This window comes from Crotalus tigris, unplaced genomic scaffold (assembly GCF_016545835.1).
Source record: "Crotalus tigris isolate CLP2741 ecotype Arizona unplaced genomic scaffold, ASM1654583v1 scf7180000019100.1392032, whole genome shotgun sequence".
Taxonomy (NCBI): domain Eukaryota; kingdom Metazoa; phylum Chordata; class Lepidosauria; order Squamata; family Viperidae; genus Crotalus; species Crotalus tigris.
In genome coordinates this window covers 180,016-197,755 of record NW_024097375.1, presented here as the reverse complement: position 1 = coordinate 197,755, position 17,740 = coordinate 180,016, and the positions used below count along the sequence as shown (strand labels likewise).

General features: G+C 40.5%; 1 protein-coding gene across 1 annotated transcript in view; it reads left to right on the top strand.

The window, feature by feature from the left end:
* The window catches only part of LOC120315413 (metalloprotease TIKI1-like), a 78,799-nt gene extending 61,516 nt beyond the window's left edge, over positions 1-17,283 (top strand). The window contains exons 5-7 of the mRNA XM_039359709.1: positions 7,654-7,741; positions 10,445-10,675; positions 16,417-17,283. Of these exons, the coding sequence (XP_039215643.1) occupies positions 7,654-7,741; positions 10,445-10,675; positions 16,417-16,588 (491 nt within the window). The 3' untranslated portion in view covers positions 16,589-17,283. The remainder of the gene's footprint in view (positions 1-7,653; positions 7,742-10,444; positions 10,676-16,416) is intronic.
* The last annotated feature ends 457 nt before the right edge of the window (positions 17,284-17,740 follow it).

The window sequence follows — 17,740 nt, the reverse complement described above, 5'->3', positions numbered from 1 at the left end:
TTTTCTCTCAAGGAAAGATTGATCAGACGCACATTATCCAGCCAGGCTTTGTATACTGCTGGGTGTTGGCATTGTGTAAATTAACATCTGCCACTTCTCCCTGAATTTCTGTTGGCATGTAGCGTGGAGTGTTAATGTTGTCTAATCCTTTTGATCATTGGTGTTAGCAAAAGAATTCTAAATGGCAGCCATTTTTTAAAGTTGGAGCACTCCTGGCAGTAAATCTATAATTAAAGATTTATTTAAATATATTTTTGAAGCTATGTTCTGATTTAAATGTGCAGGTTTTGTAGATGAATGGCAGTAATTCTCTAATAAAGATTTTCTTATTAGGCCCTAGAATGTTTTCAAACATTCATGTTTGCAGCAGAGCTCCCCCCCTCCCCCATCGAAGTTTCTGTTTTGCCATTTCAGTGATTCCAAAGAGATTTGCAAGAGATAGTAGCACATATAACTTTTTAAATGAAAGTACTTCATTAGGAATCATAAACGCATGTCATTTACTCAGTAATGTTATGTGTTCATTGTAATATATTTTAATGGTATATTTTATTTATTATTTAATAATATTGGTTTCCTAAATATTTTTATTAATATATTTTCTAACCCTGTTGTAGCCACAGCTGAAAATGGGAACTTACTTTCCTTAAGATATCACGCAACAAGGATGGGTTGGTTGGTTGGTTTTCTCAACTGTGGTGAAGACAGTGCAAATATGCAGTAGTTTAACGATATGCAAAAAGTTTTATAAATGCGGACAGTTTAAATAGAATGCATCTTAAAGCCGCCTTTGGCTTCTGGAACAGTGGTGGGATAGCCGCCCAGAGTTGCTGTATCAGTGAGAAGGGCAGCCTAGAAATTTAATAAATAGATATAGATTGAAATACAGGTAGTCCTCGACTTAACAACAGTTCATTTAGCGACTCTTCAAAGTTACGGCCCCACTGAAAAAAATGACATAAACTTTCTGTAAGTTTTTCACACTTGCAACCATTGCAGCATCCCCATGGTCATGTGATCAAAATGTGACCGCTGGGCAACTGTTTCATATGTATAATGGTTGCAGCATCCCGGGATCATGTGATCACTTCTGTGATCTTCTGACAAGCAAAGTCAATGAGGAAGGCAGATTCACTTGTTAATAACTTAACAATTGCAGTGATTCACTTAACAATTGTGGCAAGAAAGGTTGTAGAATGGGGCAAAACTCACTTAATCACTGTCTCATTTAGCAACAGAAATTTTGGACTCTATTGTGGCCGTAAGTCGAAGTCTACCTGTAATGGATTACAGTACACAACTCTTGAAGAGAAAACAGTCCTCTGTAAAGTGAGATAGAGATAGAGAGATAGATACACATATACCATTCACAATGTAGGGCTATACTAGATCTCCCTGTATCTATATCTCCCTGAGTTGCTTTAGCTGATTTCTCTGTACCAGATAAGGTCACAGTTGGCAAAAGCCCTCTTGACTTCCATCTGTTGTTCAAGCAGGAGCTATAAGTCCAGGAGGGTGCCCAAATCTCAAATCTGCTATTTCTGGAATAATACTTGCCCAGAGATAATAACCCTGATATTAATAGAACATTCTGACCAACAGTACTAACTCCTGAGTTCAACTTCAGTCTGTTTTGCCCCATCAAAACCCTTAGGATATTGGCAGCATCTCTCCTACAGCCCAGGCTGGTGATATAAAGTGGCCTTATTTGGATATTTGAATGAAAATACCCAGTGAGGAAGAAGAGGAACGGATGCAAAATAAACAAATGGACAGCCATTTGTCCAAAATGGTGTAGGGTTTCCTGCCTGAGCAGGGGGTTGGACTAGATGACCTACAAGGTCCCTTCCAACTTTACTATTATTATCGATCATTGCACAGTCAGCCAGATGTTCAGACTGGATTTGGCATTTTGTCTACCTATCGAGTCCTTACCCAGGACCTGGGATAAGCAGATGTGGATGTTTGATGGTATTACAGATATCGTCGCAGGATGGAAGCAGTTCCTAATAAGGCCGCCTTTTGCAATTGACTAATAGTGAATTTGTCAATGCCAATTGTGTTCAAGTGGTGCTCCAGTTGTTTTGGGATTGCACCCAAGAAGCCTATGACTATTGGTACTACCCTTGCTTGCTTTTGCCACAGTCTTTCTATTTCTATTTGTAGGTCTTTGTATTTTGTTATCTTCTCCAGTTCTTTCTCTTCTATTCTGCTATCTCCAGGCACTGCCACGTCCACTATCCAGACTTTTTTGTCTTTCTTATCGACAATTGTTAAGTCTGGGGTGTTATGTTGCAGGTGCTTGTCTGTTTGAATTCTGAAGTCCCAGAGCAGTTTAATTTTATCATTTTCTATGACTTTCTCTATTTTATGATCCCACCAGTTTTTGCTTACAGGCAAATGATATTTTTTGCAGATCTTCCAATGCACCATTGTTGCTACTTTGTCATGCCGCTGCTTGTAATCAGTCTGTGCAATCTTCTTGCAACAGCTTACCAAGTGGTCCACTGTTTCTTCAGCTTCTTTGCATAGGCGGCACTTACTGTCTGTTGCTGTCTTCTCAATTTTGACTTTGTATGCATTTTTCCTTAAGGCTTGGTCTTGTGCAGCCAGAATTAGTCCCTCGGTCTCTTTCTTCAATTTTCCTTCTCTTAGCCATTGCCAGGTTTTATTATTATCTGCTTTCCCAGCTATTTTTTTCATGTATTGGCCATGTAGTGCTTTGTCTTCCCATGCCTCGATTCTGTTCTTCATTTGGTCTTTCTTGTAGGCCAGTTTGGTCTCTCCAGTAGTTAGTAAGCCTTCCTGATATACTAATTTCAGTGCATCTTCATCATTGTTCTTCAGATATTCTTCCAAAGCCATTTTTTCTTCTTCAACCATCTGATGTACTTGTAGCATTCCACGCCCACCTATTTGCCTTGGTAGATAAAGTCTGTCAATGTCACTGCGTGGATGAAGGGCATGATTCATTGTCATTAGTTTTCTGGTCTTCCTATCCATTGCTTTTAGTTCTGCTTGAGTCCAGTCCACTATTCAGCTGTGTACCTAATGACTGGAATTGCCCAGGTGTTGATTGCCTTTATGGTATTTCCTCCATTGAGTTTGGACTTTAAGATCTTCTTCACTCTCTTGATGTATTTACCTCTAATCTTTTTCTTGACTTCAGTGTGCTTGATGTTGTCAGCTTGAAGGATACCCAAGTATTTGTAGTACTCTTCCTCATCCAGACTCTTAATGTTATTTTTGTGGGGCATCTTGATTCCTTCAGTTTTCATTATTTTTCCTTGTTTGATAGTAAGTGTGGTACATTTGTCCAAGCCAAACTCCATTATTATTATTATTATTATTATTATTATTATTTCCTTGGGCTGCAATCCCCATAGAGTTAGGGTCCAAGGGTCCAGTAAGATACCATAGGTCAGGGGTGTCAAACTGCCGGCCAGTGGGCCGGATGCGTCATCCAGAAGCCACGCCCACCCCATTGCCGGCAATGGCAAAACCGTCCCGATACGTTGTGCGGTGTCACATGACGTCGTGAGCTTGACATGTCTGCCATAGGTGATGATATCAAAGGTCAAAAAGGAAAGGAGGGGCACATTACCTTCATCTAAGTTCCAAACAGGCCATCTAAGAAAGCAGTCAATGTTACTTTTGTCTCATTCCCAGGTTTGAACCCTGACTGAAAAGCCTCCAAATAATTTGCTTCTTTTAGGGAGCCGCAGTATTGGTCTAACACCTTTATATGTTATGTTGCCACCTTTCATGGTTAAAGCACTGTGAAAATGGCTCACACCTTCCCAACTGAAGCTTATCCACATTGTGGGATCTGGCTTGTTCAAGGCTGAAGGGTGCTTCCTCTTTAAACCTAGAAACAGGAAGTAAACATCGGAGAAAGGATCTACTACTAAACAGCAATCTGCAGTAGGGGAAAGCCCTCTAGGATATAAAGTTCTGTTCTCTTTAGCACGGATGCAAAACATTTAAAAGAATATAAATCTGGTTCTGTTGTCAATCTTGAAAGAATAAATCTACCTTTTGGGGGAGGGGGTTGGGGAAAGAGGGCAAAAAAAAGAGAGAAATAAACCTTCATTAGAACAGTGGGTACCTCTCTTTATTTAAGACTAGATGAAAAGACTACCGCTTATTTACCCACTTGGGTAGAATTGATACTTACAAGGAGATCTCAGTTTCTCCCGTTCTTGAGTTTGAACACAGAACAATGGCTGCCAAAGTAAATTGACCTCCCGAACGCCTGTGTTCATGTAGTAGGGTAGGGATAATGGAGAGCTGAGTGCAAAAAGAGAGGGAGGGACTTCTGCTGGCACAAGGGCCCAGGGTGGGTGGGGGGGAGGGTTGGCTTTCTCTTTGGAGTCACTCAAGTGTGTTAGGCCAAAAGAGGAAGCAGATGAAAAGGGTTTCTGCTCCCTATCATGCTTCTGTGGACAGCCTCCCGCAGGAGTTGAGACTGCTTGATCTTAACGCTTCTGGGGGGTGAATTCTAACCGTGTTCATTCAGAGCTGCTTTGAAAGAAATGTTGAAAGTGGTAGGCGAATGAATCTCTTAAATTAAAGCAGTTCTCTAATTGCTGGAAAGTCTAGGATGTGCCTGTGTTTTGGAAAGCAACATCCAAGTACATTTCTGCCAAAAAAGCAAGCAACTGCATTGCAAAGATAAGATCCTTGCTGCGAGTTCAATTGTGCAGGTAGCTTTCAGGACAGGGAAGAGACAGATTATCACAGGTGAGTGCAATGCACTCAGGGTATGGTTTGTTGAATACTATAGTATGTTGTTGGCAGCCAGTCATTCATCTGCAGTATTCTTTCCCTTTCCCAGGTCTCTTTCACAGGGGTAACTATCTGACTTTCCATTAATTTTAGCTTTATTTCAAAAATCTTAAAAAGACCATGGTGGTGTGGTTGTAGTTGCTCCTGGCAGTACCAATTGTCCTGAATATGAATTATCAACAAAGAGGAATGGACTTCATGCATCTTAGAAATTCTGTCACATTCCTGATCCACGACGTGGTAGACAGCTTATTTCATATGTTAATGGCTACAGTCAGAATATGTTTGTTTCTGTTTCCAGTCGTTTTTAGTATCCAACTATTTTCTCTTTGTCTTCTTGCAGGGTACAGCTATATCCTCTCTGCCTTTCAAGGATATGCTATTATAGTGTTTATTACACAATATCTTTTTCTTCCTTTGAAGGTTCAAAGCCAGTTTCTTCTGTAAGAGCTTCAAAGCTGTTTTTGAATCGGAGAATATCTTCTGTGTCTCTTGCTTCTGCTTGTCATTCTTATCTGCTGTACTTGTTCCTTTGTTTAAATTTCTTCCTTATGGACAGTTGCTTCTTTTATCGGTTGCTCTTGTTTCATCTCCTTTGTTCCAAAAAAATCTTTGTTCTTTCTTATGAATGGGAATATGGTTATTGCTGCTCCATTTCTTACCTTGAAAATTAGACTTCTTTTTAAAAATCACATCAGTATAATAATAGTACCTGAATATTAATTAGGAAAATAGTATTTTAGGAAGGTAATAGGTATCATCTTTCATGCCTGTTACAACAAAAAACACAATGTTGAGTAATGATGAATTTCTAAAGATTTGTGTGTTTAATACTTATAATGAGTTAGAATGTTATTTCTGAGGCAGTAAATAAATTTTCTTCCCAAATCAATGGATTGTCCATGTTTCATTATAGAGTTGAGTGAAATACTCCTTAATAATAGTTAAAGAATTAGAAGTATAGCATTTTTGAAACACCATCGTATAATGGTATAATTATGATGTGGACTTTGGATGGAGAGGACCATTGGTTTAAAAGAGGGGTCAAAGAGGCCAGCTATGTCAAAATTAAACAGCCCTCTCTTAACAGAGGGGGAGAGATCCAACATCATCTATCTCCAGTGTACAACACAGTCCTTTCAGCAGTTCCAAGGCTCCACACCCATTTGTACTATTCAGGTGACCCTGACGACACAGATAAGCCTCCAGGTGGTGTCAAAGACTCTCTATAACGGGGGTGTCAAATTCGCAACGTCACGTGATGTGTCACAACGTATCGTAACTTTTTTGCCATTGCTGGCAATGGGGTGGGCGTGGTTTCGCTATGATGCATCCAGCCCGCGGGCTGGCAGTTTGACACCCCTGCTCTAAAAGAATGCAAATGACCAACTGTCTGCAAGGAATATAAATCCTTCCATTCCCCACTATCTAGTCAGAGCTGAAGAAGCTTCCTGGATGAGAGAAAAAAGTCCAGTTGCCTCATGAAAAAGCACCTCTGTGACAGCCATGACCTGTATGACTGAAAATATCAATAGACATTGAACAAGGCATGACCTTGATTAAGTATAAGACCCCTGGTGGTTAAAGTGCAGTATTGCAGGCTAACTCTGCCCACAGCCTGCAATTCGATCCTGATGGGGCTCAAGGTTGACTCAGCCTTCTACCCTTCTCAAGTCGGTAAAATGAGAACCCAGATAGTTGGAGGTAAAATGCTGACTCTACTGCTCAGAGAGGGCTGTAAAGCACTGTGAAGCGGCATATAAGTCTCAGTGCTATTGCTTTTGCTAAAATCCTATGTTTCCTATCTATCTTCCATTTCTTTTTACTCAATTATTTTTTATCATTCCTCATAGAAACCTACTGGGACTGTCTAGTATGGGCCTTCCCAGATTACCTCATCATGCAGGATAAGGCCCTGTTGTGATCTTTCCCAATTCATGGGAGATGTTTCTGCTGCCTTTTGCATTAGATTGCTTGTAGATAGGCGGGGGGGGGGTTCTCAGGAGCTTGATCATCTTCAATTTTGCATTAATGCTTCAATAACAGTTTTCAACATTTTTTTTTTACTATGTTTTAAGAGAAGGTTAGGTTTATATTGGTGGTTTCTAAGTATCCTATTTTTAGGGTTCACTTTCTACTGAGGATATTGATTAAAATTGAGCAAGTCCAGTGAGAGCCAACAAAAATGGTGCAAGATCTAAGGGACAATACATCTCAGGAGAGCTTGGAGGAACTAAATATGTATAGCCTGGAGGACCGAAGGGAAAGGGAAGACAGGACTGAGTCCTTTAAATATATTAAAGGTGTGAATAAGGTTCTAGAAGTCAGTATTTTCAATATGAGGCAAAAATCAAGAACATGGTGGGGGGCATAACCTCAAACTGACAGGAGGTAAATTTAAAAGTAATATTAGAAAGTATTACCTCACAAGAAGCTTGGAACCAACTTCCAGTGGAGGTAGTGAATCAGTTCTCAGTACCTGAGTTTAAAATGCTTGGGATAAAGACGTCCATCATCTGACAATTTTTTTTAAAAAAAATAATAATTAAAAAATAGTAAGAAAACAAAAAATCCCCAAAACTCAAAGTCCAGTCTCGATGGACAGTAGGTCTTTTTCTGCTGTCAATTTTCTATGTTTCTATGTTTCAATATAACTAAACTTAAATCCAGCATGATTAATTTCCTGTATTTCTAGCACTTTTCCCAACCTCAGTCCCCAGCTGTGGGATGGCAGGTTTATAATAGAGGCTTACTCGAATCGGTTAAAGCAGGTGTTCATGTAAACTTTGTTTTGTTGTACTTAAAAATGTTATTTGTGTATTTTGATTAATGTTACTTGGGGCTTTTCTCTTTTATTACCTAAAGGTCATTTCATGGGCAACAACACAGTCATAGATATTTTGAGGAGAGAAGGATATGAAGTAGACCATACATCTCCTGGGCAAGCAATCAGGTAACTACTGCTTTAACAATCATGATCTCAAGTTTCTTCAGGAAACAAAATATCATAGAAAATGCATTAGGGAGTTGAAACTGCTGCCATTTTATTCAAGGTAAAAAGTTGTGAACCTGGTCAACTTGTAGAATGAAAAACTTCTCAGTTTCCCACTCCCTCCTCTGCCCCTCATTCATGCCTTAAGTTCTCTGATGGAAAAAAACACAGGGTGACCATTGTGTCAATAGTCCTACCATGTAGAAGCTTAATTATTTGTAAGATGAGTGAAAATATAATGCCTCTATAGCCATCATGCACTATAGTTTCATGAAATAGTGTTTCCAATTTACTCTAAAACTGAGGCAGGATATAATTTTATCTTCCAGATGACACAAATATTACTCTTCTCTAAGGGATATCTATCTTCTATCTATCCATGGTAGATAGAACTGGATGTCACTTTCATGAGTTGCTCTCTGCTTCAACAACTTATATCCCTCTCTAAACTTCACTTCTTCACTTGATGAATGAAGTGCCAAGTTATAACTTCCATATGTGAATAATTTTCCACAAATGTAGCAGACTTGACAGGTCCTATACATATTTTGGCATTCACACAGATAGCAACACCAGAAAGTTTCATATCAACCAAAATACGATCTCTTCAGAAGATGAAAGCTGATTCCAGAACAATTCCTCCAATGTAGAGTGCCAATAATTTTGGTAGTCCTTTAAGAGAAGCAGGAACTGAGAAATTGCAGATACTGTATGAACATCCATTCAATTCTGTCCCGATGCAAAATGCGAGTTATAAATAGATTTTTGTATCACAAGTAATTATCAAAATGGCCTGGTAGGGGGAGGTTTCAAAGAAATACAAATAATTTCAATTGCAACAGCAGAAGAATAGAACTAATCTTTTTAATACTGTAACTGTAACAAGTAAAAGTATGTTGTGATCAGCATATAATGAAGGTGGTTAAGTATTTGCTCATGTTTCCACAGAATGGAAAGGAATATTTCATCTTCTTTAACTGCCTTTTCCTTCAATATTTAATCACTTGGAAGCAGGCTTCATCCTTTTGCTTAAACATTCTTTATGGATGAGTCATTGACTGTTGATTCATCAGAGAGAATGGGAAATATCTCTGTACAATTGTCAGTGAATTCTAAATGCTGCTTTCTCGTTGCTTTTGGGAAAAGCAACATACAGACTCATCCTGTTCCCATCTGGATTCTCCCGAGAATCCTTTGCGTTTCATCTCCTATTTGCCTGGCTTTAAATAGTTTACCTGAAGTTTATTTTACATTCCCATTCCTGAGCTAAGGTTCACTGGGTGCATTTCATTGAGCATTAAAGGCATGGAGGATGTTTGTTTTTGTTTCCGCCTTCCTTGCGAATTCAGCTCATTGGAGAAAGAAAAAGGAAATCACATAATACCCACTGCTTTGTAAATGCTACATTTTTCTATACGTTGCCTGTAACATGCATTGGATAGTTGTGTGCGTATGATTTTTTTTTGTGTATTTGGAGAGGCTGAAGATAATCTCTCCAACCCCATGATATAGATTATTATCCTTTCAATGTTTTTAATATCAAAGAGTAGATTTTCCTTTACTCATCTTTTTAGCACATTATGTGGGCAATCATTCTGTGGGCAACACAGTATCAGAAGTGGCTTTGTGTCAGAATGCTATTTCTATTATATTTATGGCAATTTGCAATATCCTATGGTCACATCACCACATGTTACAATGGCTTTGCCAAAAATCGACACATACTGCCAGTTTTCGGCAAAACTGTACCATACCAAACAATCACATCTGCACTTACGATTTCTGTGGTTTGCTTAATGATAGCTGCAACAAATGTAAAATCAGGTCAGTCGTGTACCTATCCCATTTTATTACAATTTGTGACCATAATGGTTGTATTCTGAGGACAATCTATACTACTAAAACTCTTTTAACTGGGTGAAATGATGCATCATAGGACAAAACTTTTTCAACCAAGGTGAAAAAGTACCTCAAATGGGATAACTTGCAGAATGCCAGGACCGATTACTACTGAGTTAATGAGATTTGGGGAGGTGTGGCTGCTTCAGTGTTCCCAAGCTGCTGTCAACTTCCCACTGTGGCAGTCATGTCATCTTTATTTTCAATGCTCCTTGAAAGCTTCCTGGCCATTTGTACAATCTCTTGTTCCTTCCCTCATGCAGCAGCAGCCATTATGTACCTGCGCTATGGGAAGAGAAGGGAAGAAGGAAAGAATGGAGAAAGGAAGAAAGGAACAGGGAGGGAGGGAGGGAGGGAGGGAGGGAGGAAGGAAGGAAGGAAGGAAGGAAGGAAGGAAGGAAGGAAGGACAGCTTCCCATAAGAAAATTCAATGGTGAAGCCAATGGGAAGTAAAAAAAGTACTCCTGTTCCCTCTGAATTTTGGCCGGCCCATGGCCATTCTGTTTCTCTGTTTAGATAAGGAAACATCTCTGAAATGATAACCCAATGGGACACAGATTTTTTTAGTACCTTATTAGAGCCTGCTTTAAAAAGAAGGTGAATGGGTACTTTGGCTGTCTTGAACATTTTTGGCACTGTCAAGGAGGGTGAGGTGTTTGCAACACACAAGGCTTGAAACGTTCGCTGCAGTTTACTTGTTCTGTACATTAACTTGGAAGGCAATCAACCCCTATTCTCAACCTTATTTTATTTTGCTTTTTGTAGTGGAAAAAATCAACAGAAATTAACATCCCCAGAATATGCCTCTTTCATTATCTCACAAGAGATCCAACAACAGCAGGAGGAGGAAGAGGAGGAAGAGTTGTTGCTCGACACATTATTGCCTGAAAACATGGACCTGCTGGAGAAAGCAGAGAGGAAGTACAACAAGAAGAAGAAGAAACAACCGAAGAAACAACGTCAGTTCAATGACCTTTGGGTGCGCATCGAGGAAAGGTAATGAGTGAGTAGAGGCAGGCAATGCATTTCCGAGAAAGAGCAAAAAGGGAGCCCTTTAAGAGGAACACTATTTGTTGGCTTATTGGTTTTTCTGCCTACTGCAAAAGAAAGATTCTCTGCGGTTGTAGTAAAAAACAATGCAATAAAATACCCATAATATAATTAAAGCAACCCAGTTCGAACTCTGAAAGGCTCTCTGAAATACTTTGGTTCAGTTCAGTTTTTCACAGAAAGCCAACAGTGTGGCGGTCTGATCAAATTAGCAAGAGGAGGCTGTTCCTTAATGCAGGCTCAGCACCTTCAAACCTCCAACCCACATACCTTGTGATGGGGGTAGGGTGGGGTGGAAACTCACCAGTGGTTTCTCCTGGACATGTATGTTGGGTAGTTCAAAACTGGTTGCAGAAGATGATCCTACAGGTGTCTTGGTGCCAAGCTATATGGATTTATAGGTTAAACAAGTTCTCGAAATTGCATTTGGAAGACTATTGGAAACTAGTGAAGATCCAGGGCATTGATGTCATATGCTTGTCTTACCACAGTGGTGGCGAACCTATGGCACGGGTGCCAGAGGCAGCACTCGGAGCCCTCTGTGTGGGCACACGCGCCGTCGCCCCAGTCCTAGGCCTTCAGTTGGGTTTTATAAAACCTTTTCGCTTTAGGCCTCGGCCGCCGTGTACAAAAAAAAAAAAGGTTCAATCAATCAGTCAATTTCAACTTCTCGTGGGAAAAAAAAAAGATCTTGCAAAGTTGGAATTGATTGATTGAACTTTTTAGTCCCACCTAGTCTGCTGTTACCACCACAGCCACGCCCACCCAATGGGCCACGCCCACCCAATGGGCCACACCCACCCGGCACTCGACGATGCATAAGTGGGTTTGGGGTTGAAGTTTGGGCACTCGGTCTCTAAAAGGTTCGCCATCACTGTCTTAGCATATATCAGCCAACACATTCTGGACCAATTCTAGTTTCTCACTGATATTCAAAAGCAGCCTAAAGTAGAACCTATTGCAGCAGTCCAGACAAGCCATGTTGAGGCCATGACTCATTGTTACAAGGCTGTAGATAGGGCTGCTACTAGTGCACCAGCTGTCTATCCAGCAATAGCTATGAGTCTAGGACAGGGGTAGGCAACCTTGGCTCTTTTATGACTCATGGACTTCAACTCCCAGAATTCCTGAGCCATCATAGCTGGCTCAGGAATTCTGGGAGTTGAAGTCCATGAGTCATAAAAGAGCCGAGGTTGCCTACCCCTGGTCTAGGAGGATTTGCATTCTTAGAGGTAGTACCATCCTTCTGAGAGGCAGTATTGGAATTCACAGAGTATTCATGAACACACAGTAACATATAAAAAAAGAGTAACACAAGAATCTTGTAAGCTTAGGCAAAAGGTTTTAGCACTCTGTATCACGTATTAGTTCATTGTGTAGTTCACAATCAAGATAGCTGTTGTTGTCCAGCAAATCATACTTAAGAGACACTCCCTTTGATGCAAGAGAATATTTACATAATAAATAGCCACAAACACCAATAGCCATTCATAGCCAGATCAGTGAATTTGCCTTAGGCCTTTTTAAAACCATTTAAATTAATCAGCTTCACTATAATTAATGCAGTAAATTCTATCATTAAACATTGCAAAGAAATAATAGTGTAGATGTGATTCTTTTAGTTTTTGGGTTAAGCAATAGAGGCTGAACTCTTAAAATTGCAAGAGAAGGAGAAATACGTTTTTGTTCGTATTTTCCACACCATTCATAACCTGGTCACATTTTATCTCGGTGCTCCCAGACTTTTTCCTTCATTACTCAGAACTGCCTATCAGAGAGTTCTTATTTAAATATCCCTGTTGTGATTGGGTAATGGCTTCATGTGTCACTTGCCAAAGAAAAAAGACTTTTATCCTATTTTGTGTAATTTATCCAGGTTTGGGAAGCACAGTGTTATCTTATCTAAAAGCCAAAACAGTTCTGTTCTTAAATTCTCAATCTTAAGAAAAAAATATCAAAGCTATGGTTACAAAGAACAGGCCTTGCTACAAAAAATTTTTTTTGAAGAAAACATTATCATTTCAAAAGTGAAAACATTCTAGAAGTTCCAATTGTCATGTATTGTAATAAATGGACATTTACAAATGTTAAAAAAAACAATATTTGCAATTTCTGGTATTTCCTTGTTTCATTGTTAATAACTTGACTAAAGGATGGATGAATATAGCTATATAATCTGAAAGTATAGATGGAGAACTGTGACAGCATATAAACTAATCATTCTACATTATTTGGTTTGGAGCGGGACCTTTTATAGTGCCGAACACTGGGAAAAAGGAGCTTTTTTCTTGATTTCTGGAAGTTAAGCAGGACATTTAGTTTTGGTTCCTTTTGGAGGGATCTGCCATCAGTGTTGTTTGTTTATTTATTAAATTTATATGCTGCCCATCTCACTATTAAAACTACTTGTTCTTCACATAAATTGCCAACTGGCTATTTTTCACATATCTGTGAATATCTTTTATACATATACATATATATGTCCTTAATGGTTATAAAAATACGAATCCCGGGCATATTTGTTCAATGATGCAATCTTCGATCTCCGGGAAGAGTATACTCCAGTTATTTATTGTTAAAACAACATTTAAAACAATAAAAACAGTTATATACAAAAAATAAAACAACTTAGCTTTCGCTGGTCCTCTGCCAGCGTCCTCAGAGTGGGGCTTAGGGGGTGGGAAGTTCTTTTTATCCCCTTGCTGATCCAATTGCCTACTCATTGCCCTCGTGACAGGACCACTCTTCCTGATTGCCTGTGACTGCCTTAACTGTTCTGCCCTCTCTTTTTTGCACTCTAACATTGTATTTTTCTGCTCCGTCATCCTTATGCTGTCTCCCCCTCCCTGCGCTGTTATCATTAACACACTCCTCAATCCCTCCTCTCTGCCCAATGCAATATGCCTCCTCCGATTCGGCAATACACGAGTCCTGTTGGGCTGCTGGTCCGCCTGCCGTTTTTGCATTCCATTGCCAGTTCTTATCTCATCTCCCTCCTCCAACTCCCTAGCCTGCCGATTCATACACCCTTTGTTGTCCATTCCTGTCATCCTTCCCTCCCCTTCCTTCAACCCTCCCACCTGTTGATTAACAGTTGCAGGACAAGAAGCAACGGGTGGAAACTAATCAAGGAGAGAAGCAACCTAGAACTAAGGAGAAACTTCCTGACAGTGAGAACAATTAATCAGTGGAACAGCTTGCCTCCAGAAGCAGTAAATGCTCCAACACTGGAAGTTTTTAAGAAGAGACTGGACAGCCACTTGTCCGAAATGGTGTAGGGTTTCCTGCCCGAGCAGGGGGTTGGACTAGATGACCTCCAAGGTCCCTTCCAACTTTACTAATACTAATATGCCTTTCATCAACCATTCCTATTGATGTTCTCTTCCTCAATGTCTTTTCCTTCCTGATCCGCTGCTCTACCTGCTGTTCCTGTTTACCCTCCTCCCCCACTGTCCATCTTCCCCTCTCCAATGTCCTCCCCATAATCTGCTGACTTACCTGTTGTTCATCCATTTCTGTCCATCCTCTCTTTTCTAACATTCCTCCTCCTCTGACCTGCTGTCCTACATGCTGTTCCCACATGCCAACATCCATTCCTATTAAACCCTCCTTCTCAAGCTTTCCTCCCCCAAAACTGCTGTCCTGCCTATTATTCCTGCCTGCCTTTCTCCTTTCCTGTCAGTCCCACCCTCTCCTGTTTCCTCCCCCCCTCTCCAATCCACAGCTCTGTTTGCTGTTCCTTCCAGCATTCTTCCTCCCCTTACTTGCTGTCCTACGTACTGTTCCCATCTACCAACCTGCGTTCCTGTTGGACTCTCCTTCCCAAACTTTCCCTCCCCCAAAACTGCTGTCCTGCCTATTATTCCTGCCTGCCCTTCTCCATTCCTATCAACCCCACCCTCTCCTGTTTCCTCCCCCCCTCTAATCTGCAGCTCTACCTGCTGTTCCTGGCTATTCTCCTCCATTCTTACTCCCTTCTCAAATATCCCCTCTCCCCCCGTGAATATGCTTCCAATCTTACGTGCCTCATCTTTTCTGTTCTTTTCTCTCTCCCCTTTCCTTTTGATCAGTCCCCTGGGGTCGGGCATACCCCTCCCCCGTGTTCTGGGCCGTACGATCAATTCTGCTGTTCCCAAGAGTCTTCCCTGGTCCCCTTCTCCTTGCAGTCCCTCATCATATCCACCTCCTCTTCCTTTACTACCCTTACCTGTCTGTGACCCTAATATTCCCTCATCTGTCTCTACCTGTGACGTGTCTATGGGATCCTCCCTATGTCTAGTCATGTAGTAAATACCCCCCCCCACCAGTCCTGGTTTCGCCTCTGACAATTGGCGAACTTTAAGGATGTGTGGGTTTAAAAGGGACCTTAACTACCTTCAAATTTCCCAAGTTCCTTTCGTTTAATGCAGAGATCTCCAACCCCCGGGCCGTGGCCTATTCGGAATTGGGCCGCATGAGTGGTAGGCTGGAGTGCATGTGCGTGCAGCTCAACTTGTGTGAGCGGTAGGCACTCGCACGTGTGTTTGCCAGCCCACTGGTCACACAAGTTGAGCTACACACTCACACGCCAGCCCACCTCACGTGGCCCAGTTCCCCTCTCCTGCCCCCCCCGCCAGGCTGCCAAGCCACAAAGGTTGAGGACTGGGGGTTTAATGCACTTTGCCACACAGAAGAAAAGTAGAGTATTGCAGCTAGACTAGCCTGACTGGTTTAATTTGAAATTAATATGATTTTATTTAATTGATCAGTGCTTACTTTAAACAGAGCACTAATAAACCAGGTGATCAGAAAGGAATGCAAAATGATGTCAGATTTTCACTCCTCACTCATATTGAATATCAGTGGTCTGTTTCTTGCATCTTTTGCATGGTTCATCTTTTGGAGATTTAATTCCAGTTTCTGGGGCCTTTTCTCAAGTATATCCTCTCCCCATATATGGCATATTAATTGGGGAGAGGAAAGTGAGGAAAAAGAAGAAAATTGATTTTTAAGGAAGCTGGGAAAAAAGTGACGATATGGAGAAAAATGAAGCAAGTCAATGGTTTTGCATACTTTGGCAGAACATCTGTTAATGCTTATTAAGGATAGAAATGTAGATGGAGAAATTTTAAGATGTGCAAACGTTGGTAGTAAGCTAATAGGAAACTGCAAGGAGTGAATGTCAAAAGAAGCAAAAATGTATGTGTACAAGACTACGATTTGTTATAGGATGTCAGATTCGGGAATGTAAAGAGAACATAAAAATTCCCATTTGAATGTAACAGGAAAGAATTCCCTAATAACAAGAAAACCCCATCTCATGTCATTGGCAGCTATAATGTGACTGATGTCAGGAAACCTTTACTAAATATTGTATTATGCACGGAATGCAGAGGGAAGATTCAATGGATGGCTTCCATGTTTGGTCAAAGATCTACAGAACTGTGCAGTGTAACTCTTCTTCTTAGACCAGGGGTAGGCAACCTTAGCTCTTTTATGGCTCGTGGACTTCAACTCTCAGAATTCCTGAGCCAGCTATGCAACTCTCTTCAATTCTGAGAGTTGAAGTTCATGAGCTGAATTCTGGGAGTTGAAGTGCATATATTAGGTAATTGTAGCTTTTGACAGAATCTGTCCAGCTTCCCCCCCCCCTTTGATCAACTGCATTTAATTGGAATTTTCTTTTCTTTTTTCTTTTTGTCTTATAGCACCACTGAGCCACCTCTGCGGATTCATATAATTAATGGTTACATTTCTGTGGAACCTCAGCCACGAGGACACAAGCAATCCAGACATATCCAGGCAGACAGGAGCTGTTCTACCAGACCCTTTCTATTCTTCTTCACTTTGACTTTTGTGTTGCTTTCAGTACTCTTTTGAGGCTAGAATGGCTTCTATATTCACCTACGTGTTGTTTTTTTAAAGGGTTTGAGGGGGGGGGGGTTAGAGAAAAAGGAAAGCATCTATTTTCTGAACAGGAAATCATCTATGTGGATTTTATTCTTTTAGACCTCATCCTTTTCCTGAATCTGGACCATTAACTTGATTAACTGTTTTGACCACGCCCAATACAGGAAAAGATATTTTTTTAACGAAAGCTATTATTTATTCTTCCCTTGCAGAAGAATTATTTCGTGTTATCCCAGAATTATTTGGGAAGTATATATGTAACATAGCTATTATTTAGCTGTATGGATTTGACTTGAACACAGTTTATTTGGGGGTTGGTTTGTTTCCATGAGGTTTCTATAGTTTTATGGAAAAGGAAAATGTTGAGCACTTTAAAGCAATAGGAAGAGTTTAAAAAGAATGCCAGATTTACTTGCTTCTTTTCCACCACTTGTTCCTGATAGGCCTTGTTCTCTGGCTGCAACAGCAGTTTCTTCCTTTAAACATTTTATCCATCTGTTGTTTTTTTTTTAAAAAAAATCTCAAAGTGAAAATGGGCTTGACAGTTCAAAAAACTAGTTCCTTTTTTTCCAAAACAATTACCATTACTGTAAACTAATATTTGTACCCTTTTTGAATCCTATTTGAAATAAAGAAGTGTTCCCTACTCCCTGTCTCCCCAGAAAGATTGTTAAGTCTTGCCTAAAAATGGTGGTGCTTTTATATATGATAACACATCTGCTTCTGAGCTGACAGGGTAATCGTATTTCTTCCTTTTCTAGGATACAGCACCTTCTAGGAACTGAGAAACCATGTATGATTTTGGGAAACATGGGTTCCTAACAGTGCTTCCTAACAGTGCGAAAGGACAAATTAAGTAATGGGAGAGAGGCTGTGCATTCACACACATGCAGAGGCAATAGCAATAGCACTTAATAATAGCACTTAGACTTATATACCGCTTCACAATGCTTTACAGCCCTCTCTAAGTGGTTTACGGAGCCGGCATATTGCCCCCTAACAATTAGAGCATCCCCATGGTCACATGGCCAACATTCAGCTTGGCAACTGACTCATATTTATGATGGTTGCAGTGTCCTGGGTCATGTAATCCCCTTTTGCAACCTCCTGACAAGCAAAAGC